At 53.7% G+C, this 23,486-nt stretch overlaps 2 protein-coding genes and 1 non-coding gene across 4 annotated transcripts; 2 read left to right on the top strand and 1 right to left on the bottom strand.

Moving 5' to 3' along the window:
- Nucleotides 1-386: 386 nt before the first annotated feature.
- On the bottom strand, nt 387-459 carry TRNAQ-CUG (transfer RNA glutamine (anticodon CUG)). The gene has a single exon. It is a non-coding gene; the product is annotated as a tRNA-Gln (tRNA).
- Nucleotides 460-5,537: 5,078 nt separating this feature from the next.
- PRPH (peripherin) lies at nt 5,538-9,098 on the top strand. Of its 2 annotated transcripts, none has more exons than XM_065887245.1 (9): nt 5,538-6,120; nt 6,494-6,554; nt 6,722-6,817; nt 7,189-7,356; nt 7,458-7,583; nt 7,674-7,894; nt 8,000-8,049; nt 8,298-8,377; nt 8,632-9,098. In XM_065887245.1, the coding sequence occupies exons 1-9, from the start codon at nt 5,579-5,581 to the stop codon at nt 8,698-8,700; spliced, it is 1,413 nt and encodes a 470-aa protein (XP_065743317.1). In that variant the 5' UTR covers nt 5,538-5,578; the 3' UTR covers nt 8,701-9,098. The 2 variants fall into 2 exon arrangements, with proteins under 2 accessions (XP_065743317.1, XP_065743318.1); XM_065887246.1 differs by having other exon boundaries at nt 5,579-6,120; nt 8,635-8,700.
- A 7,228-nt stretch (nt 9,099-16,326) lies between these two features.
- TROAP (trophinin associated protein) lies at nt 16,327-23,087 on the top strand. Its single transcript, XM_065887611.1, has 14 exons — nt 16,327-16,767; nt 16,878-17,064; nt 17,597-17,754; nt 17,844-17,981; nt 18,173-18,255; nt 18,908-18,960; nt 19,463-19,584; nt 20,534-20,650; nt 20,734-20,817; nt 20,918-20,977; nt 21,242-21,376; nt 21,532-22,156; nt 22,426-22,619; nt 22,919-23,087. Exons 1-14 carry the CDS (start codon nt 16,624-16,626, stop codon nt 22,964-22,966), a joined length of 2,148 nt encoding a protein of 715 aa, XP_065743683.1. The 5' UTR covers nt 16,327-16,623; the 3' UTR covers nt 22,967-23,087.
- The last annotated feature ends 399 nt before the right edge of the window (nt 23,088-23,486 follow it).

The raw sequence follows: 23,486 nt of genomic DNA, 5'->3' as shown, positions 1-23,486 counted from the left end.
CAGGCAGGCAGATGGGATGGAGATGCAATTTTACAGTGAGAGCAGGACAAGAGATTGTGGACAGAGTAGAGGATAAGGGGGGAGTTGAGGACAGACTTTGCCTCCTTCCCTGGCTTTGGGCTTCTGGGGGTGCAGAGGAGGTTCCTAGAGCCCAGGGGAAGAATGAGATCAGGGCCCAGAGGTCCTAATGCCAGTGCTGCTATTCTATTTTACACACTCTTGGATAATTCTCCTCTTTATTTAATTAATTTATTTATTTTAAAGAATAGGGAAGTGCTTCTTTTTTTTAAACTATTTATTTATTTGGCTGTGTCGGGTCTTCGTTCCAGCATCCAGGATCTTTAGTTGTAGCATGTGGACTCTTAGTTGCGGCATGCGGGATCTATTTCCCTGACCAGGGGTCGAACCTGGGCCCCCTGCATCAGGAGCGTGGAGTCTTAACCACTGGACCACCAGGGAAGTCCCCTCATCTTTAAAAAGGAGGTCATAATAAATAGTTTTGGAGCATTCCCCCAAGTTCCAATGTTCCTGAGCCTTGAGTGTTAAAACTCAATAAACGTGGATGGACTCCGACAGCAGACATGTCATTCTAGCATCTGGCCAGAAGGTGGCAGCAACACACCTCTCTATTTTCCTGACTCGACAACCACGGGAAAAATTTTTTTCAGGTGCCTCTGGGTTCCCTTCAGTTTAACCAACAGCTGTTTGACTTAGGTCCTGTGCTAGACACCACATACACAAAAGTGAATAAGATCTGATGGCTGCCCTCAAATATCATATTGTCAGGGAGCAGGAGAGTCAGACATATAAACAGATTACTAGCTTACTAGCTGTGTGACGTTGGGCAAGTTGCCTAACCTCTCCGTGCCTCGGTTTCTCCAACTGTAAATGGGAATAGTAGTAGTACCTATGTCATAGGGTTATTGTGAGGATTAAAAATGATAACACGTGTAAAATGCTTAGCATACCCAGGGTGCTCCCTAACAGGGAGGAGTGGAGCCCCCAAATGGAGATAACGGGGAAAGGACTCCACGCCGGTGGAGCCAGTCTGTCAATAGGGACCCTGCAACCAGACCAGCCTGGGAGAGCCCACCTCGAATGGAGCTGGACTCCTTCTGGCTGGGGCTCATCTGGGCTCCTGCAGGCCCAGAACACAGAACACCAGCAAGCCCTGACCAACCAGGACGTGGCTTCCTGCAGAGGAAGCCGTAATTTGCTCACTGTGCAACCTCAGACAGGCAACTTTGTCCCTCTGAGCCTCAGTTCCTACCCAAGTGATGGGAAAGGGGATCACAGGACCTGAGGGACGGTGCCAAGTTCCACATCTGAGACACTGTGGAGAGTTAGCTGTAAAGTCAGCCAGTTCAGGGGCAGCAGGGACCTGGAGCTAGGGATGCAAAGAGGAACCAACAGGAAGGCAAAGAGATCTTGGGGAGGACATTGGAATTTCCCCAGGATGTAGAGTGGAGGTTGAGCCAATCCTAGGCCTCAAGGGGCAGGGAGATGCCAGCTAACCCTTAGGTACAAGTAATTAGGGTTATGTCATTGATTCTGTGTGTCTGTTTCCTCTCTGTCACATGGGAGGGGAAGAAGGCAATCAACAGTGTTGAGCACCTACTGTGAGCCTCACAACATGCTAATCGCTTTATGCATAATACCTCATTTAGATCTCATGACACCTCTGGAAGGAAGGTACCATCATTCCTATTTTACAGATGAAGAAACTGAAGCTCAGAGAGGATATGTAACTTGCCCAGGGTCACACAGCTCGTAAGTGCCCAGTCTGATGGCCTGATCTCTTCTCCCATGACCTTTCCCAGCATTCCACCTTAGCCGCTCACTCCTTAGAAACACCCTGGGAATCTTTTTTTTTTTTAATTTATTATTTCTGGCTGTGTTGGGTTTTCTTTGCTGTGCGTGGGCTTTCTCTAGTGACGGCGAGCGGGGGCTACTCTTCGTTGCCGTGCTCAGGCTTCTCATTTCGGTGGCTTCTCTTGTTGCGGAGCACGGGTTCTAGAGCGCAGGCTCAGTAGTTGTGGAGCACGGGCTTAGTTGCTCCACGGCATGTGGGACCTTCCTGGACCAGGGCTCGAACCCGCGTCCCCTGCATTGGCAGGCGGATTCTTAACCACTGCGCCACCAGGGAAGCCCCACCCTGGGAATCTTATCCATAAATACCCCAGCTCCAATCACGAATTCATGCACCCTGCTCTCCGAAAACAACTTCCTACCCTCTCAGTGCCTCTTTCAGTTCCTTGTACTGTGACTGGTCTTTGGCCTTGCCTGGAAGTCCAGCTATGGACCTCTTTACTCTCCCAATACCCCACCCTCTCTTGTCTACACACCCCTCCTCATCCAGCTTTGAGTCCATGGCCTGTCATTTAGCAGCTCTCTTGCCAGTAACCTAAACTTCATTGCTTACCTGCCTTGCAAACCTCTGGATACAATGGTTATTTCTCTTTGAGCTTTCGCCAGGGCAGCCAAGGACAGCAGAAGGAGGAGGGGTAATAATAACGCTGGCTAATACTTATATGGCGTGTGTTATGTGCCAAGCACTAAGTGCTTCACATACTGGAACTCAATTCCTCCTCCAGCACTATGGGCTAGGTACTATTATTATCATCCCCACTGATGGGCAAAGAAAATGGAGAGAATAGAGGTTAAATCACTCAACCAGACTCAAAGCATACAGCTAATTAAGTTGAGGAGCCATGATCAAACCCATGCAGTCTGTCCAGAGTCCGTGTTTTGATCAGTATACTATTTGCCCAGTGCACTGAGGCCACCCTTCCCTCCTTCCATCAGCCAGGAAGTACTGGGTTCCTGCCACCCCGGTCCAGCACTGCTCTTAGTGGGGACCGTCCAAAGGAAGTCCAGATCCTTCTTCACTGTACTTGGGGGCTGACGATTTGTAATAGTAGTAATAGTAGTAGTAATAAATTAACAAGTTTTCAGCTTTTATTTCGTGTGTCCTAAGTATTTTACATGTATTTATTTAACCCTCTCAACAACACTATGAGGTGGAAACCACAATTTTCCCCCTTTTGCTGGAGCCCATGAGAGGACATAGTAATGAGACTACATTTGTACAACAGAGTGTTGGAATCAGATGGGAAGCTTGGTAGCTGGATGCCAGAGCCCTGGCTCTTAACCGGGACCCTTCCCTACTTTTCTTCCCACATGACCTCCCAGGCCCAGCTCTTTCTGAGGACGGGGGAGGAGTCTTCTCTGCATTGCCAGCCGGCCTGGTTCCCAAACCCAGGCCAGACCCTGGCCTTACAACTCCCAGAGCCCTGCCGAGGTGGTCCTGGTTCCCTCTACTCTGAGGCTTCTGGGTGGTGAGCTGGGCGCTTAAGCAGGGGAGAGGATGGGAACCCCACTGGTAATTCCCCAGGGCCAGCCCTAGAGGCCTCTACTCTGAAAGGCCCAGGTCTGCCAGCAGTTCCCTGTAAAAATAAAGCCTGAGCTCATCCTCCCCAGGCCTCACCTGTCCCTTTGCGTGAAGTACCAGCTCAGACTCCCAGTTTGTACCCGGAGGACAGCAGGCAGGGCAGGGCAGGGCCTAGGCTGGACTGGATGGGGCTTCAATGGCAGCTGGGGCTCAGAGCCCAGGGCTGCAGCAGAAAGCACTTAGCTTCCCCACTCCCCTCCTCACACCTATCAAGCCCCCTCCCCCTAACCCAGGCAGGACCCTACCCCTCCCCACTTCCAAGAGTTAGTGGCAACCCGCCCTGGTTTATCCATCCCACCCCTCTCTCCCATCCTCCCTCTTCCCATTCCCCTGGCAACCAAACCAGATTCATCAAGGAGAAGGACCTGGCAGCTGTTCAGGGAGAGACTAATAGCCCAGAAGGAAGGAGGGGCCTGGAGAGGAGACGAAGGCAAAGGCGGTAGGGATGTGAGCCTGAGGGCGTTGGCCCATCTCAGAGGACACACAAAGGCGGGGAGGCCCCTCTGCCCTGCAGTGCTGAGGGGATGGCCAGCCAGGGAGCCGCCCTCCTCATCCCCTCAGCCAGAGGTGCAGCCCCGAGCCCCAGACCTGTTTCCCCAGACGCCCAGCTCTTGTCCTCAGGGCCAATCCTACGCGGACCTGTCCTTACCGGAGAGCCCCGGAGTCCCCAGCAGCAGCAGCCCCTTAGCTCCTGGCAAGCCCAACAGGCCTCAGCACCTCGACTCCTGCAGACCATCCAAGCTGCCTCTGTCCACTCCTGGGCAGCCTGTGCCTGCGTTCTGGAAGCCGTTTGACATGCAAAGGCCAGACATCAGCCTCCCTGCTAACTCTGGGGTGGGGGAGGGTAAGAAGGGCCCTGTGGTTGGGTGTGGCCAATGTGTGTGCTCACAGGTGCACGGTGCTATTACACATATGCGTCTGTGGCTCTGTGCTGGGCCTTTTTCTCCTCTTTCAGTCCCTGAGCCTATGGGGATGGGCACTTTCTCTTTCCCCTTCTCTTCCAATCCAGCCCTCCTCTCGCTGGGTACCTGCAGCTCCTCAGCACTGGAAACAGGTTCCTGCCAGTGTGTCCATCTCTCAGCCTTGGCAGCAGCTGCTACCCCTCAGCCCCCTCCCCTTCCTACTTCAGGAATCGCCCCCGGTTCCTGTAAGGCCCTGACTGAGCAGCAGTGGGTTGGGGGAAGGGAGTATCCAGTAAAGCCAGACAGCACACGCTAGCTCACCCAGTTCAGCCTCCGGCATGGCACAGAGCCTCCCAAGTGGGACCCAGAGCTGGGCCTAGTCACCCTGAGCCCCCTCTGATGCGCCCGCCTTGTTGGGGCCTGGGGTAGATTTGGGATCTGTGTCTTTAAGGCTGAGACATCAGCAGGCAACCTCCTGGCCAAGTGTCCAGGGGAGGGGGAGGGGAAGAAGCAAGTCCATTAGCAGCAGAGCTGGCGCCAGGCAGCAACCCTTCACAGAGCCCTGGGGATTTCAGGGAGAGCAGCCCTTCCTCACCCACCTCAGCTGCCTCTGCACTCCCGTCCCCCAGATCTCCCTGGGTGTGGTGACAGAGGGGGCAGCTGACAGCATTTGAAAGCAGAGCCTAGCCTTCAGGGGCCATGTGGAGGCACAGCCTCTGGGGCCTAAGCCAGGCCAATTCTCCCTGCACCTGGGCTGCGTCCTCCCTGCCCATGTACCAGAAGCCTGCCCTTTAACATACAGTCCACCTAGCCCCCAGTTTTTACCAGCTCTTTCAGGCAGGGACCCCAGTTCCAGTGAGGCCCTCCCACCCTAGGCTCCAGCTCCGGATATTTGCTCGAAGGCACTGACCCCCCCAACACCCGAACCCCCCCTCCCGCCTCCCTGTGGCCTGTGGTAGCCATCCCTGTCTCCTTCCCCACCAGCAACTGGGGGAATCATGTAGGCAGGGCGCCGGCAACCAGGGAGGGAGGGTGCGGCGCTCCTGCAGCTCCGCAGGGGTGGGGCGTACCCCTCCCCACATAGCCCCACCGTCAGGCCAGTGGGAGGAGCAGCCCATGCCCCCCCTGAGCCCGCAGGGCTATAAAGCCGCCTCGCAGCGGTTTGCGGCTCCTTCCCAGCGCCCGGACAAGCTCTGTCAGCGGTGACTCCCCATCCTCGGCCGCCATGAGCCACCCGTCGGGCCTCCGGTCCGGCGTCAGTTCCACCTACTACCGCCGCACCTTCGGGCCACCGCCCTCGCTGTCCCCGGGGGCCCTCTCCTACTCCTCCAGCTCCCGCTTCTCGAGCAGCCGCCTGCTGGGCTCGGCGTCCCCCGGCTCCTCCGTGCGCCTAGGCAGCTTCCGCAGTCCCCGGGCGGCCGCGGGCGCCCTCCTGCGCCTGCCCTCGGAGCGCCTCGACTTCTCCATGGCTGAGGCCCTCAACCAGGAGTTTCTGGCCACGCGCAGCAACGAGAAGCAGGAGCTGCAGGAGCTCAACGACCGCTTCGCCAACTTTATCGAGAAGGTGCGCTTCCTGGAGCAGCAGAACGCGGCCTTGCGCGGGGAGCTGAGCCAGGCCCGGGGCCAGGAGCCGGCGCGCGCCGACCAGCTGTGCCAGCAGGAGCTGCGCGAGCTGCGGAGGGAGCTAGAGCTGCTGGGCCGCGAGCGAGACCGGGTGCAGGTGGAGCGCGACGGGCTGGCGGAGGACCTGGCGGCGCTCAAGCAGAGGTCAGGGGACAGGGCCGGGGCTGGGCGGCGGCCGTCGAGGCGGCCGTCAGAGGGAGTGGCCCGCCTTATCCACCTGGGCGTGTGCAGGCAGCATCCTCGCCGGCGGGCAACACCCCCAACCCCCGTCTACCACTTTGCTGAGTCTCTGCGGAGGGGAGGAAGGGGGGGTGACTATGTCTCCCCTGTGTATAAAGGGGCCACATCTCAGCTCCCAGCAGGTTAAAGGGAAATACGGGGCAAGTCCATCAGGCAGCCTGAAGGCCCCTCCTCAGAGTCCTGGGCAGTAGCAGCCTCTGACCCAGATCCTGGGGGTCGCGGTCTTACGGCTGGGCAGTGACCCCGGAGCTCAGCTTCTGCACACCCCTCCCACCAGGCTGGAGGAGGAGACCCGCAAGCGCGAGGATGCGGAGCACAGCCTCGTGCTTTTCCGTAAGGTGAGCTCGGTCTCCCCATTCCTACCCCCGGCCTGCGTATCCAGGGTGGCATCTGTGGGCAAAGGGAGGCGACCAGAAGCCTCCAGAGGCAGACAGGGAGGGCCAGGCTCTTCGTCAACCTAAGCAACCCCTCCCTGCTCTCGAACCCCTACTGCCACCCCGTGAAGGACGTGGACGACGCCACCCTGTCCCGCCTGGAGCTAGAGCGCAAGATTGAGTCTCTGATGGATGAGATTGAGTTCCTCAAGAAGCTGCACGAGGAGGTGGGTGGACCCGGGTGTCAGGAGGTTGGGGGTGGTCTCGTTGGAGCTGGAGTACAAGCTCTGGAAGAGACTGGCGAGTGGACCTGAGGAAGAGAAGTGAGATTCGTAGGGTAGAAGCAGGCTCTCAACCCCCTCTACAGGTGGTTTGACTCACACCCCGGCGCCGCCTGGTGGCGAGCAGCGGAGCTGCACCCCCGTAACCTGGCCAGAGGCTTAGTACGGGCGTGGCGCGGGCCGTGCAGTACCAAGCGCGCCGCACTCCCTAGCGCCCCCTTCTGTTCATTCAAGTGTTTCTTCTCTTTTCTGTGCGCCAACCGCGCGGCCCGCGTGGAATCTGCGCGATGAACTCGGCCTCTCGCCCTGGGCGGCAGGAGCTGAGAGACCTGCAGATGAGCGTGGAGAGCCAGCAGGTGCAGCAGGTCGAGGTGGAGGCGACCGTGAAGCCCGAGCTGACGGCGGCGCTGAGGGACATCCGTGCCCAGTACGAGAGCATCGCAGCGAAGAACCTGCAGGAAGCAGAAGAGTGGTACAAGTCCAAGGTGCCAGGGCACGGAAGGGTTTGGGAGGACCTGGAAGCGTGGAGAGCTGGGGGGAGGGCGCATCTGGTCCACTCACGGCCGGGTTGCCCCCCTGGCCGCAGTACGCGGACCTGTCTGACGCCGCCAACCGGAACCACGAGGCCCTGCGCCAGGCCAAGCAGGAGATGAACGAGTCGCGACGCCAGATCCAGAGCCTGACGTGCGAGGTGGATGGGCTTCGCGGCACGGTGAGTACCAGGCTGCGCGCCCCCGCCCAGGGGGTGGAGGATGAAGGCTGCTCCCCCCATTGACGCCCCCTCTTCACCCCCAACCCCCAGAACGAGGCGCTGCTCAGACAGCTGCGGGAACTGGAGGAGCAGTTTGCCCTGGAAGCCGGCGGGTACCAGGCGGGCACCGCACGGCTCGAGGAGGAGCTGCGGCAGCTAAAGGAGGAGATGGCGCGACACCTGCGAGAGTACCAGGAGCTCCTCAACGTCAAGATGGCCCTGGACATCGAGATCGCCACCTACCGGAAGCTACTTGAGGGCGAGGAGAGCCGGTGAGAGGCAGCGGGTCGGATAGGGTTTGGTCAGGGCTTGCGGGGGAGGAGTGGGGGGGAGGCCAGCGGCTCACAGGAGTAGCTGACCGAGTGCTTCGCCCCCAGGATCTCCGTGCCAGTCCATTCCTTTGCATCCTTAAGTATAAAGACGACTGGTGAGTCTTTCACGTCTGACTTCCAACTGTCTGTCCCCTTGTCCATTTCTGCCCTGACTGGACTCTTACTCTGGCTCTGCTCAGGGATTGGTTCTCTCCGTGAACTTCTGAGTCCTGGTCTACACTTGCCTTCGCTCCTCAGGCTCTGCCCCTCCCCGCCCCTCCCTCACCTCCCAGACGGTGTGAGGGCTTAAAACAAGAGAAATCCCAAGCCTCCTCCCTTCCACCTCTCACCTTGCTTTTTCCAGTGCCTGAGGTGGAGCCTCCCCAGGAGAGCCACAGCCGGAAGATGGTTCTGATCAAGACCATTGAGACCCGGGATGGGGAGGTAAGATGGGTCACTTGAGCGTAGGACCCCATCATTTCTCATAGTATTTCTGAGCCCCAGCCTGGCTGCAGGTAATCTTAGGGAGTTTGTGAGTTAGTGATTCTTGGGGTGGGAGTGAGACAGGGAGATGGAGGTGGATGGTCGGACTGGAGCCTCAACTGGTTATGCCAGGGAGGGGGGACACCGTGCCACAAAGGAGCTGGAAGGAGAGTGGTGCTGAATGGTTTGTGCACCTCACATGCCTCGGCCCCCAGCAGGTGGTGACAGAGTCTCACAAGGAGCAGCGCAGTGAGCTGGACAAGTCTTCTACTCACAGCTACTGAACTTGTTGGTCCAGAGCTCCCTGACCCTGCCCTAGACCTCTAAGCCCCAATCCTAACACGTTCCCGAATTAGTCTCCTCCCCCTCTGCATGTGTCCACCAGATGGCTCCGGTCACCCCTTCCCTGGCCGTTACCAAACCCTACCCAGCACCACAGCTGGGCCTCTCCATGCCCACAGAGACATGATCCATATGTTTCTCATTTCTTATCTTGGTAAGAGTCTATATGTTCCCCCATTTCTTGTCCTGGTAAGAATCTATATGTTCCCCCATTTCTTGTCCTGGTAAGAGGCCACCCATCCGGATGCGTCTACTCCTGCCACGACCCCAAGATTAGTGGGTGGGTCAGGGTCTGAGTTTCACTTTTAAATCAAATAAAACTGCTATCAAGGGAACCCTCTCCAGTGGTGATCATTTTGTAATGTATAAAAATATGGAATGACTATGTTATACACCTGAAACTAATATAATATTGTAAGTGAATTATACTTCGATTTTTAAAACATCATAAAATAGTAAATGGGGGCGGGGCAGGGGGACCCTCCCTAGTGCACTTGTGTCTGTGTCATGGGAGTGTCAATGCAAAGGAGGCTCAGCGGTATTTTCCCCCTGCCTCAGGTCAGTTCTCTTCTGACTCCCACTATCTCGGCATCTATGACTCCTGTCTACCCCTCTGGTTTTCCTCCTACCTCTCTGTCCATTCCTTCTCAACTTCTGTGCCCCATCTGCAGCCCCAGATGTCCGAAGCAGAGCCCCTTACCTCGCTTTCCACCTTCTGCAGTCACGTTCTTCCTTCTGGATTCCCCGCCCTAAGATGAAGGCACCACTAGGACTTCCGTGGCCCCAATTAGAACTCACCTCATCTTATACTCCTTTCTTTTCTTCACCTACCCCCAATTCTGTTAATTCTACTTTATAACACTTTCAAGGCTGTCTGGTTCTCCCCATCTCCACTGCTACCACCCTAGTCCAGGCCACCATCATCTCTTTTTTTAAAAAAAATTTTATTTATTTTTGGCTGCGTTGGGTCTTCGTTGTCGCGTGCAGGCTTTCTCTAGTTGCGGCGAGCGGGGGCTACTCTTCGTTGCGATGCACGGGCTTCTCATTGCGGTAGCTTCTCTTGTTGTGGCCCATGGGCTCAGTAGTTGTGGCTTGTGGGCTCTAGACTGCAGGCTCAGTAGTTGTGGTGCACAGGCTTAGTTGCTCCCCGGCATGTGGGATCTTCCCGGACCAGGGCTCGAACCCGTGTCCCCTGCATTGGCAGGTGGATTGTTAACCACTGCGCCACCAGGGAAGTCCCGCCACCGTCACCTCTTGCCTGGGTTACATTGTCTGCCTCAGTGGTCTTTTCCCCTGGCCTGGCCCTGCCACCCACCTAAACCTATTCATCACACTTAGCCAGCAGATCAAATTCTGCTGCCACCACCCCACCCCTTGCTTGAAAATGTCTATTTCCATGCTGTCCTCCAACTCCATTCCATCCTACCCTTGCCTTGAAGTCAAAATTTACTTCTGAATTTAGAATGATCTTTTTCACTCAATTATAGTGCTAGGTGCAGGGAGTAAGCCAGAGTCCCTGCTCTCAAGGAGCTCACAGTCTGGGTGGGGGACATAGATAAATAAGCATACAATTCCAACCTCGTGACGAGTGATGTGATTGGGATAAGGAGATGGTGTTGTGGGAACATGAAGAAGAACACCTAACCCAGCCTTAGGGTAGAGATGGCTTCCCAAAGGAGGCACCATCACAGTGAGCGCTGGAGAATGAACAGCAGTTATTCAGGTGAAGCAGGGAGAGGAAGAGGACTTTCTAGGTAGATACATCAGCCAGAAGACAAGAGGGAGCATGTCTGGAAAGTGAAAGTAGTTCTATGTTGCTGGAATGAAGGCTAGAAAGGAAGGAATTGCATTGAGGTTGGAAAGATGCAGTGAGGGCCAGGTCACCGAGGGCCTTATATGACATATGAAGGCACTTAGAATTTATTCTAAGGAAAAGGGAAAGAAAAGGGTTTAATGGGTGAAGTATTCAGATTTGCATCTTAGAAAGGTCACTCTGGCTGTGGTGTTCAGACACAGTTGGAAGGAGAAGGAGGACTAGTTCAGAGACTGTGCAGTGAAACATGCAAGAGATGGTGGTGGGCAAAGAAGTGGATGGATTTGAGAACTATTCGGGGGGTAGAATCTGCAGTTCCTAAGTGGGGATTGTCAGTGTGAGGGAAAGGGAAATAGCAAAGATTACCCAAGGTCTTGAGTTGAACACCCAGGCAGATGGTGGGACTTTTCACAGAAACAGGGAAGATTGGTATAGGGAGACAAGGGGGCCCAAGACGACAACATCAGTTTTAGACTTACTGAGTGTGAGATGCCATGGAACAGCCAAGGGGAAGGGCTGGCAGGCATTTGTGTCCACAGGTCTGGAGTTCAGGTGTGATGGAATATTTTGAGATGCTGAATCTATCAGGATGCTTTCTGCTACAAGTAACATACAACCTCATTTTTTTTTTTAAAAAGAAAGTAAACTACTTCATGAAACAAGGAGCCAGAGGTAGGTGGGCTCTGAAGTTGGTTGATTCAGCAACTCAATAATATCACGGACCCAGGCTCTGTCCATGGTTCTGTTCAGCCTTTCTCCTTGGAGGGAAGTTTCATCCTCGGGATGGTTCTCCTCATTGTCTGAAGGTGGGTGCCAGTAGCTACTGCGTGATGCTTCTGTCTTCATATTCAGTGGAAGAAAGAGAAACCCCTCCTCCCGAGGATGAGATATAAGTCCTTTCCTTCAGACCGTCTGGCAAGGATCATTGGTGTGTCCGCTCCTGGAGCAGTAACAGTCATCACTGACTTGGGCTAATTGTCTGGTATGGAATGGACATTGGGGATCAACCACAATGTCCATTGCAAATATTACTCAAGCTTCCCACCCTTTTCACCCTCCACCCCTTGCCTTCTCTCCTTTTCATTCAATAGCATTTCTTATCTCAGAGGAGAAATGTCACTGAAGAAAAGCAGACAAAAGCTGTGGAGTTTCAAATATTTAGATTTTCAAGTGAGCAAAATTTCCAGTTTGGAAGCTTTCACATCAGAGTCTGTGGCCTATGACTTGTACTGGATAGAAGGAAGAGTTTGAGCTGGGTTTCTCAGGTGTCCCACATGAGAAAAAAATGAAACCACTCAAGAACGGTGTATTAAGTGAGAAAAGAGAAGTGCCTTGGGGAGACTCGTAGAGGAGCAGAGGAGGTGAATCTTGAGAATTAACTGGCAGAGAGGTAGGAGGCCTCAGGAAGCCAGGGCAAGAGAGAGCTTTCCAGAGGGAGTGGCTAGCTGTGTCAGAGGATGGTGGGAACCCAGGTTAAGTAACGGGTGGGAAATGTGGGATTTATCAGCAAGGAAGATGTTAGACCTCAGTGAGGGCAGCTTCAGGGCAGGGTAGGGTCAGAGACAAACATGGTCAACTGAAGAGCGAATGAGAGATGGGGAAGTGGAGAGCAGACTACTCTCATGAGATGTTTGATTGTTAAAAGAAAAGAAAGAACCAGAGCAAGAAAGATCTGTGTTGGAGAAGTGAAATTTTGAAGAAAGGAGAGACTGCACCAATCGTTTTCAAGCTGCGGGTCATGAAACATTGTAATAAAAATTATTGGGTCAAGACAAACATTTTAAAATAAAAAGAATAGAAAACTCTAGGGTATGGTGAAACTGTCATTTTCAGTGTATGTATGTGTGTTCTGGGTTTTCATGTAAAATACATTTTTTTATCTTGGATTGCAGGGGGGAAAAAATTGAAAAAGACCAGACTTGAACGAGTTTAAGTGCTGGGGAGAATTGAAAGAATCAATTTGTCATGTGTGGATCCAGCCACCTATTGAAATTATACAACCTCAGACTTGTCTGTGATTGAAGAGTTTTAGGAAAACTCAAAATCCAATTCTAATAAAGCGATCTGATGTTAACCTCAAGAAGACAGGGCTGGGATTTGATTGTGATTAAGAAAGCCTATACTGTATTGACTTTATTGTATTCTGCTTGTTGGAAGAGGGGAAGTAGTTTTCATGTCATCTGTAAGAAGGTCACCTCAAAAGTGAGGACGTGACCACATTTACTTAGCAGTTCCTAGAGCGAACCAGTTGTGGTGGGTATCCTGGACCCCAGGGAGGTGCCCACTCTTGTAGTGGAATAATTCCTTAGGGGCCACCTGCCGTGCGTGGAAAAGGGGGTTCAGTTATCTGAGTTGCGAAGAAGAGAGACTAAATGAATATCTCAAGCAAACGGGAATTCATTGTGAAGTTACACGTAGAAATAAGGCGGACAAGAATTGCAGCTGCCTGGGGTGGAGTGGGAGTCATTTCACAGGAACCCAGAAACACCTGTGTGACACGGGCTCTGCAGCCCTGTCAGGCCTCACGGAGCATGACAGGTGACAGGAAGCCCCATCCACGGCAGGAGCACAAGGCTCCCTGACCGGTGCTCCTACTGCTTTGACTGCTCCTGTCACAATAAGCAAATGACCTCACCCTCTGCCCTGGCTCTTGCTGACTCACAGTTTCTTCTTACTCGTGGCTTCAATCGTCCTACGGTTTCCATGACCAGATAGCAATTGCGCAAGCCGAGAAGATGGTGGGTTTGTGCCTCCAAAGAACCATCTCGCCCGAGTTAGAATTCAGGCTCCTTTTATACTAAAAGGGGAGGGAATAAAGTCAAATGCTTCCTGGTTCCCATCTGTCTCATGAGGGGATGTGTTCATTTCTTCCTCCCTGCAGTCATTCACAGGTGGACCTGGTCAAGATGTTTCCTGTGAGCTAAACAAAGGTATTTTAGCTTAATGCTCATTACCTGGGGAGCAGGGTTCCCAGAGATGCGCCATTATAATTTAAGCTTATAGGCAACATCCCTTTAGTGATTAACTTGTAACAGAATACAAAAGGTTCTTCCCTATTCCAGTTAGAGTGATGGAAGAAGGGGTCACAAGCTAAGGAATGCTGGCAGCCTCTCGGAGCTGAAAAAGGCAAGCAAACAGATTCTCCTCTGAAGCCTCAGAAGGAATGGAACCAGACCAAATTTTAGAATTCAGACCCCCAGACCTGTAAGAGAATAAATCTGTATTGTTTTAAGCCACTAAATTCATGGTGATTTGTTACAGCAGCAATAGGAAACAAATATACAACCCTACATATTTTATAAGCACACATGCATAGGTAAGAACTCATATCAATCACATTAGAGTGGTGTCTATGGGGGAGAGCAGACAGGGAGTAAAGGGGGATTGATAGAATAAAAGGAGAGGTGGCTTGCACCTCCCCATATTCGAGGTCCGGCAAAGACAAACAGAAGCAAGTCACTCTGACTGCTGTATAGAAAACAGGTTGGACGCTATGACAGGCATAGCAGATATTCTGAGCATTGGCTGTTTGAAAGACTTTTATGATATAAAATCAGTCTCCTTGTACCTCGATTCTGTGAAGGTGGTGCCCTGAGGAGCAGGCATAAATATTTTGTTCACCAAAAGGCATATCGCTCATGGTAAATCACTCAATTTCTCTTACAAATTCGATTAGTGTGACTCCAAGATCTACTCTGGGTAGCCTGACAAACTCAGGTTTCCAGGTTTGTGAACTTGGACCCACACTGCGCCAACTACCTTAAAATCACGTAAAGCCACTGTGCAGCCAACCTCCATCCTGGTGCCTCCCCATCCTTCAAACTTCAGCCTTATTCCTCCACGTATCCCAAATGTGTGATAAAGGGCCTTACACACAGTAGGTGCACAATGTTTGTCAGTAGCCATCCCTGCTAATCTAGTAGTCAGGATCTAGCACATTCACAGTACCTGTTAGTGGAATGAGGGGACTGTCCCCTTCCTTCCAGTCAGACCATCTTTCTAGTTTTATTTCCTACTATCCTACGTTCCATCTATCCCTAAGGACTTACCCTCCTCTGAACACTCCAAGTTTCCTTGCCTTTGCAAGTGCTGTTCCAAGTGACTAGAAGAGCCTTCTCTCTTTTACAGGAAGTTCAAATATTACTTCTTTTTGGAGGTCTTCCCTATCTCTCCAGGTATTCATTTGATCAATTATTCATTCATCCATTGACTCATTCAACAAATAGTGAACACCCTTTACAGGCAGGCACAATGCAAGGCATTGAAAATATAATGTAAGCCCAAAATAAAAGGTCACCACCTTCATGGAGGTCTAGCAGGAGAGATCAGGTTTAATAAACACGATACATTAGGTTCACATTGGTGAATATACAATTACCAACTGAGATACATGCTCTGAGGAAACACTGTTCTTTGAGAGCACACAACTAAGGAAACTTTTTTAGATTAGGGTGGGTTGTGAGTGGAGGGGTCCAAGGAAGCCCTCTACAAGAAAGTAACAGCGAACATCCATTTGGAGGCATGAATAGGCAAAGTGGAAGGTATTGCAGACAGAGAGACTAGAAGGAACATGACAAATTTCAGGAATTGGAAATGGCAATGGAGTGGAAAAGCAGAGAACAAGGGGGAAAGTGGTACAAGATGGGGAGTATGAGTGGGGAGAGGTCAAGGCACAGTGGTAACATGACCAGATTTGCATTTTGGAAAGATTACTCTAGCTGCTATATGGTGTGGATTATTGTGGAGAGCAAGAGAGAATGGAGGGTGGGAGGCTTTTGCAATCCTCTAGGTGAGATTAGGGTGGAGATAATGAAGAGGAAGAAACTAAATGAAAATCCAAAGGTATAATGAAAAGGTGTGAAGGAGAAATTGGAAGGGGAGGGCTTGTATAATAGGAAGCACGAGTCAGGGAGAGAATCTACCAGAGTCCTGTACGCTTGAAACCATCGCCCATTTCCCGTTAGAGGTTAACCCCTTCCATTCTAACCAGTGTTCTAGGTTCCCTCATTTTCACACCCCTGCCTGCCAACAGGCCACACCTCTCCCCAGTCCTCCAGGCCTGTTGTGTTGAGTTCCAATGACACTGCTTTGAGCCTTGTTTTCTTATCTGTGAAATGGAGACCACACCTCACCATTCGTAAAGGTGGAGTGAAAAAAATGATTGTTTCTTTTTATTTTTGTTATTGTTAGCCTCAGTTCAATTTTTTCCAGCCCTCTCCGCCCGTTTGGAGGCAGTTCCTCGGCCTCGGCACAACGTACAGACGTTTCCTACAATGTGTCTGGAGCGGAGTCCCCACAGCTCGACGCCGAACTCTGATCGGAGTCGGGTGAGTGGTTCGGGCCAGTCTCCTACACCGTCAGTTAGCCTCATTCAGGACACCAGCCCTTCCCACAATGCCGCGAGACTGCACCGTCCCGCACCAGTCCCGAGACCTCGCGAGAGTACCCAGCGTCCGTTGTCTCCCAGACTCCGAGCCCACGCCTTCGCCGGCCTCAGAAAGGTCTCCTCCTTCTTCTTCCACCCCGCGCTCCGCTCTCGGATTGGCTGGTTGAGTCGGGTCAGTTTTTTTCCTGGCCAGAAAGCGGCTCGACAACTAGTCCTTCTTTTGGCCTCGCCTCCGAAGCCTGCGGATTGGACAACTGAATCCTGTGACACGCGCCTCCGCAGGAGCGCAGACAAGCCAATCAGGAGCTTGGCGTATTTTACAAACTGGGGAAGTATCTGCAGCAGAAACCGAGAGAGTCCGGGGAAAAAGCGAAGAAAGTGAGGGCGACGCTGAGGGGTTCCGGGGGAGGTGCGGCACCGGGATCTTGGAGGGAATGAGGGCTGCGGGGGCTCGTAGGGAGGAGAAGCAGTTTGGGGTCCTGGGGCTAAAGAATAGGCTCAGAGGGTTAGGAGACACCCAGCAAAGAGGTCTTGCAGGCGCCGGGTCCTCTGGGCGCATGGATTTGGGTGGAGGTGGGAGTATCAGGGATGTCAGGACCGAAGCCCCGAGCTGGCTGACCTTTGATCCCTGATCCTGCCTTCTTCTCCGTCTCAGTTGTAGTCGTCATGACTACCCTCCAAGCCACGAAGGATCCTCTCCTCCGGGGTGTATCTCCTACCCCCAGCAAGATTCCCGTTCGCTCTCAGAGACGCCCGCCTCTCCCCACAGTCAAACCCAGCGCCCTGGACCAGGAGAACCAAGATCCAAGGGTAAGAGGGGCGTGGGGGGGGGGGGTGAAGACAGTGGCTACAAGGACGCAGCACACACCAGCAACGCACCCCAACGCTGAGCCCCAGCCTTTTGTTCTTCCTTCCCCCAGAGATTGGTGCAGAAGCTCAGTAGTCAGCGCCCCCTCGTTGCCTCAGCAGGCCCCAGGCCGAAAGCCACACATCAAACAGAGCAATCGGAGAGACTGGTGGGGAGTACTCAGCTTCGGAACCCCTTGGAGGAGCTCAGGCCTAGCCCTGGGAGACAAAATGTGGGACCTAGGCCCCCTCCCCAGACAGGTACCTGTTGGAGGCTTGAAAACAGTTTCTTTGGCTGGGTAGGAGAATTGGTTGGTGGCGGTGGGGTTTGGGGGCTTTGCATTCCCTGGGTCTCCTGCTTACTATAATTCCTAGTCCCTGCTCCTAGAAAGCTCTTTGCTCTTAGAAGCCCTTTGCTTTCTTCAGCAAAGTGTCATCTCTTCTAAAGCCTTTTCCACCTCTCCCAGTCACAATCAATTGCTCTGTGTTCGAATGCTTTGCTGTACTTCTTTTATAACATGTCCATACTTTGACTTGAGTCTGTTACCTCTCTATAGTTTGATGATAGCTTTCCTGAGTATGGGGGCTTTGTCTTATTTATCTCAGGGTGTCAGTGCCTAGAATAGTGTCTTACACAGAGCCAAGTCCTATGAATGTTTGGTGAGCTGAGTTCAGTTATATGAGTCTCTTCGGCTCACTCTTGCACCTCAAGGTGACTCTGCTAGGCTCCCTGACCCCTCAGCCTCCCCGCTTCCTGTTCCTTCTCACCTTTCCTTCTCCTCTTCCCTTGCAGAGGCTCCAGGGACCATAGAGTTTGTGGCTGACCCTGCAGCCCTGGCCACCATCCTGTCAGGTGAGGGGGTGAAGAGCTGTCGCCTGGGGCGCCAGCCCAGTCTGGCTCAGAGAGTACTGGTTCGAGGGAACCAGGGAGGCACCATCCGGAGGGGCCAGGTAATGAGCCAGGATAGGAGGAGATCAGGCTGGAGTAGGCTGAGGAGGGAATCCTGAGCTTGTACTGATAGCCTCTCTTGGGGTCCTAGGATGCCCGGGCCTCTGCATACTTGGCTCCCAGAACCCCCACCCACCGACTGGACCCTGCCAGGGCTTCCTGCTTCTCCAGGCTGGAGGGACCAGGACCTCGAGGCCGGACCTTGTGTCCCCAGAGGCTAGAGGCTCTGGTGAGTGCCCTTGAGGGGCTGATACTCAGTGCTTCTGGGAACTCCTTCCAAGGACAGAGCTGGGCCTTAGGAGGGAAGGTACCTCACGATGAGCCAGAGGGGTGATATGGAGGCCAATGGGGTTGTTGGTGAAGCCTGAAGGTTTGAGGCCTACCTCTGACTCTGTTTTTTCTCTTGCTCCTATGGCTCAGATTCCACCTTCAGGACCTTCCTCTCACCCCTCCGCTCCTCCCGGTTTCCAGGAGCTAAGAAGAGAGACAGGTGGCAACAGCAAGTGAGGAGAGGGTCATCTGGAAAAGAATGATTCATTGTCTGATACAGGGGTCCCTCAGAGCTGGGGCCTTCCAGTAGCCTTAGGACTTCCCAGCAACCCAGGGCGGAAGGGGGAAATCTGTGAGTGCTCGGGGTGAGCCCTTGCAATAGGGGTCAGGCCTTCACAGCCAGGCCTCAATATGACATCAGTTTCATCAGGTTGTGGGACAAGAAGGGGACAGAACTGAGAGGTGCCATCTCTTTTGTTTAGTGGCCAGAGCATAGACCGTGGCAGTAAATGGGATTGGGGTTTGATTCCTGACTCTTAGTACTTATGATTTGTGCAAGCTTGCCTTACCCTCCGAGCTCCAGTTTCTTTTCTTTTTTTTTTTTTTTTGGCTGTGCCACTGCGTGGATTGTGGGATCTTAGTTCCCCAACCAGGGATTGAACCCAGGCGCTTGGCAGTGAAAGCGCAGAGTCCTAACCACTGGACTGCCAGGGAATTCCCACTTCAGTTTCTTTAATCTGTCAAATGAGGATAATGTTTGTATTATCGCTTGAGGTTATCGTGAGAATTAAATGAGATGAGATGATGTTTGTAAAGCACTTAGCACAGGGCCCAGCTCGTACTTGGTACTCAGTGACTGCTAGCTGCTGTCCTTATCGCCATCAGGACTTCAGTGAGCCAAGCCTCAGGATTGCTTCTGGAGACCCTTGTCAAGCCTGGTGAGTGTGTCTGGCCATGGGGAGACAACAGGGGCAGGGGAGCTGCTTGTGGGGAGCTGCTTGTAGGGAGCAAAACAAGAGAAAGCTCAGCAGGCTGTGGCGGGAAGCCCAGATCAGAAGGAGACAGAGAAGACGAGATCTTCTTGATAGGCCAGAGGTTGGCCCAGTTGCACTTGTGTCGGAGGAGGTGGTCCCCGTTTCTACCCTCTCTCTGCCACTTCCTGTAGGGTTTACCTTCCACTCACTGTTCTGTCCTCAGACCCTAAGAGCCATCACCACACCCCTAGCCCACTCGGGGTATTCAGATTAATGATTTACTACTGAAATAGTGCTGGCCTGCAAAGGGATGCTGGATGGGTCCCCACCCCTGATGGTGCAGTGGGGGCTGTCAAACTGGCATACCCTATTCGGAGGTTGCAACCTCCGACTAGGGTTGCAGGGCCCTGTGCCAGACTTTGATGTGTGTTCCAGACACTGCAGCAAATTTCCTGTCTCCTCCTAGCTTCCTCTCTCCCTGAAGGAGAATATGAAGTTGTCACTCACTCAGATGAAAGAGGAGGGGGCCCCCTCGGTCTGGCTCAGCGAGTACCATTAAAAGAAACCCGAGAGATAACACACACCAAGGTGAGCTGGGACCTTCCTCCTCTGTGCTGGGGGAAGGGCACAGAGGAGATGCATGGGGGGATTCCCCAGCAGCAGCGGCACTGAGGATTGTGGGTAGAGCCAGGCAGTCCCAGCCTGGATCTCAGTATGTTAACTTGGTCCTGGTTTGCCCTAGATGGACCCAAGGCCCTCTCCAGAGTGGTACTGGCCTCTGTTTACCAGGTGTCCGGGGCCTGCGAGTGAGAGGTCACAGTCTGGTATACATCTGTATCACCATCAGATCAGTGCTGAGAGTAAGATGGATCTGAGAGTTCATTCTTTCACTCCACAAGGGTTTATTGAACAGCTACTGTGTGCCAAGCAATGTTCTAGGTTCTGGATATACAGTAGGAAATAAGTTCACATTCTAGAAGGGGGAGACAAAAAATAAACACACGTGTAAAATATATAGTAGGTCAGATGGTGCTAAGTTATCTGTTTAAAAAAAGGAAAGTAAAGCACTGAAAGGGAAGGAGAAGTGGAAGGGGGTGATTGGTACTGTAGTTTCAGGTAGATCGGTCAGGGGAATCTCACTGAGGTGCGGCTAAGTGAAGAGCAGAAGGAGTTGAGGGAGTGAGCCATGTAGATAATCTGGGGGAAGAACGTTCCAGGCCACAAGAACTGCAGATGCAAAGATGGCATGTACCTGGTGTGTTTAAGGATCAGCAAAAAAGCGAGGCTGAAGCAGAGTAAGAAGGAAAGGAAGTGAGAGGTTAGAGCAATGACAGAATCAGGTTGGGTAAGGATTTATAAAACAGCGTAAGATCTTGACTATTACTTGGAATGAGTGCAAAGCCATGGGGAGGGGGGATGAACAAGGGAGGGACATGACTTGATTAGATCTCAAAAGAATCACACTGGCTGCTCAAGTGAGGACAAGAAAGAGCAATGCCAAGCGGGAGGGATCACTCTTCCACCTTGTTCTCCACAGGACGGCCGTGACTCCTGCCTGATGCCCTCCCCTGGCCAAGTGATACCACCTGCCATCACCCGGCCATCACCCTTTGGACGGGCTCAGCGTGTGCCTTCCCCTGGCCCCTCAGCTCCAGTTTGTATCCACAACTCCTGGGGGCTGGGATCACTGCGAGATCTCGGTTTTGTCCCTGCCCAACCACCCCCATCTCTCCCCAGACCTCATATTCAGTGTTGCGGCGTCTCGCCATCCGCCCCAAAACCCAGTTCACACCCCTTCCATCGGCCCCCAGAGCTCAGCAGGTGAGAGAGGGCAGGGGAGGTAGCTGGCTTAGGCCAGGGCTGGAGGAGGAAGGGGATGGATGGGTACAGGGAAAGACATGGCATCTCACTTCTGTCCCAGGCCCAGTGGTTGAGTGGCCTCTCCCCTCAGCCTTGCCCCGAAGAGCCTGCCCTGCCCTGGGTAAGTATCTGAAACCTTCCCGTGCTGAGATTCCTCGCTCTGTCCCGTTGGCCCGAGGCCCAGCAGTTTTGAAGCAAGTGGGCTCTCTGGAAAAGCTGCCTGACTCTCCAACTCCCCCTGCCTCTCTGCTGCCCCTCCTAATCCAAGTCTAGGGCTGCTCAGTTAAGGACCTGACCCCTTCCTCACTAGCTTGAAGACTCAAACTAGTCTTCTTCCTACTCCAGCCTGGCTTCCTCATGTGGCCCCTCTCCTCCCATGTGGCAGGAGCAGATTGCAGTCCGGTTATTTGACCAGGAGAGTGGTGTAAGGTTGCAGGAGGGTCCTGGGAAGCCACCCGTGTCAACTCCTTATGGACCCCACCCCAGTAGAACCCCCAACCTCCAGGAGCTGAAGCTGCAGGTGGGCTGGTGTGGGCAACAGCTTTGATGCCTGATGGGCAGTGACAGGGCTGGGAAAGCGAGAAACGGCGGGGGTGGGGGTGGGCATGGAAATAGGACAGTGTGGGTACAAGACTTGCACCCACTTCTTGACATCACACTCTGTCCCACCCACAGCGCATCAGTATCCTGCAACAGCTTTTGCGACAGGAGGTAGAGGGGCTGGCGGAGGGCAAGTGTGCCCCCCTTAATGGAGGCTCCTCTCTGGATATGGTTGAACTTCAACCCCTGCTGGCTGAGATTTCTAAAACTCTGAACGCCCCAGAGAATAAATCTGGGGCTTTTCATCTTCCTGGAATGTTACAGCACTCTGGGTTGCCCAAACCCTACCTTCCAGAGGGGTGTGGGGAACCAGAGCCCTGCCCTGGAGCAGAGCCCGAGGTAGCTCTGCCCTGCCCTCCAGCAGAACCAGGGCCCCCAGAGTCCTACCATAGGAGGGGGCCTGAGATATCAGAGCCCTCCACCCAGGAGGCATCAGAGCCCTGCCCTCTGGGAGAGCCTGGACCCCTTCAGGCCTGCCCCCAGGGGCAGACAGGACTCCCAGAGCCCTCCCCTAGGGTAGAGCCTGGGGTATCAGAGGCCTGCTCCCGGGAACCCAGAAGTCCAGAGTCCAGCCCATGGTCCTGCTGCAGTCAGTGGGCTCCAGCGACCACCAGCCTGACCTTCTCCTCCCAACGCCCACTTTGTGCCAGCCCCCCTATCCACTCACTCCAGTCTCTGAAGCCCCCAACAGGCCAGGCAGGTAAGGAGTTGGTTGGAAGGGGTTGTGAACAAAGGAGGTCCTCATCTCTCGCTGGGAGCAGGGCCTGCCCTGCACCAGGTGATCCTTTCTTTCCCCTACCTCCCTTGCCCCAGTCTGGCTTTCCCACAGGAAGAAGTGGGGGGCTGCACCTTCAGCCCTGTGCTCCTAATTGGCTTGGCCCTTGGTCGGGGAGTGGGAAAGGGCAGTATATGGTGGGAGTCTAGGACTCCAGAGTCTGCCCTGATCTCTCTGTGGCCTTTGGCCCTCAGGCCCCAGCAATCTGGCCCCTCGAACCCTGGCCCTGAGGCAGCGCCTCAAAGCATGTCTGACCGCCATCCACCGCTTCCACGAGGCCCAACTGGACGACGAGTGTGCCTTCTACACCAGCCGAGCCCCTCCCTCAGGCCTCACCCGGGTCTGCACCAACCCTGTGGCCACATTGCTCGAATGGCAGGATGCCCTGGTGAGCCTCCGGTCCACAGCTAGCTATGCCTGTGGGAAGTAGGCCCCCTCACCAGGGGGCCATCCTCGGCTCCTTTACAGAGGTCAGGGGGAAGAGCTGGTTACAGTTCAAGGACAGCTGGGCTGTGACGAGGTCAGGGGGAAGAGCTGGTTACAGTTCAAGGACAGCTGGGCTGTGACGAGGTCAGGGGGAAGAGCTGGTTACAGTTCAAGGACGGCTGGGCTGTGACGAGGTCAGGGGGAAGAGCTGGTTACAGTTCAAGGACGGCTGGGCTGTGACGAGGTCTTCTCTCTCCCTAGTGTTTTATTCCAGTCGGTTCTGCTGCCCCACAGGACTCTCCGTCATGAGGCATACGCCTCCACCCACTCCTGTCCTGCCTTGCACCTTCCTTTTAACCCTTATTTATTTTCCACACCATGTACTGGGAGCTGACACCCTTTTGTCCTTCAATAAAGTTTCTAAAATGTCCAAATGTCTGTTTTCCTCCGGTCCTACTTAGGCCAGCTACTGCTGTTTCTCCTCAATTGTCCACATGGTGGCAGTGTCCTCCAGCTTAGAGGCCAGCCCTGGGTTCTCAGTCTTCCCCAGGCTCCCTCGCCCAGAAGCTGTCCAGGTCATCCCACTCCTGCACACCCCACCCTCCCAGCAAGCACTATGAGTGAGTGGTTTTTTTTTGGCGGGGGGGCGCGAACGTGGGCCTTTGGGGAGCTGCTTTTCTCCTTGCTCCCTGAGATCTTGGCCGCTCCCAGGAGCCGTCAGCAACTCCTGCACCGCCTAGAGTTCCCTAGAACTCTCCCCCTGCATCAGCAGAAAGCAGAAGCACCAGACCCATACCTCTGCAATCCTCCCTTACTAGTGGCCCTCTGG

The sequence above is a fragment of the Phocoena phocoena genome, chromosome 11, assembly GCF_963924675.1.
Source record: "Phocoena phocoena chromosome 11, mPhoPho1.1, whole genome shotgun sequence".
In the NCBI taxonomy this organism is placed as follows: Eukaryota; Metazoa; Chordata; class Mammalia; order Artiodactyla; family Phocoenidae; genus Phocoena; species Phocoena phocoena.
Note: the sequence above shows the minus strand (reverse complement) of the source record. Positions and strands in the feature narration are given on the sequence as shown.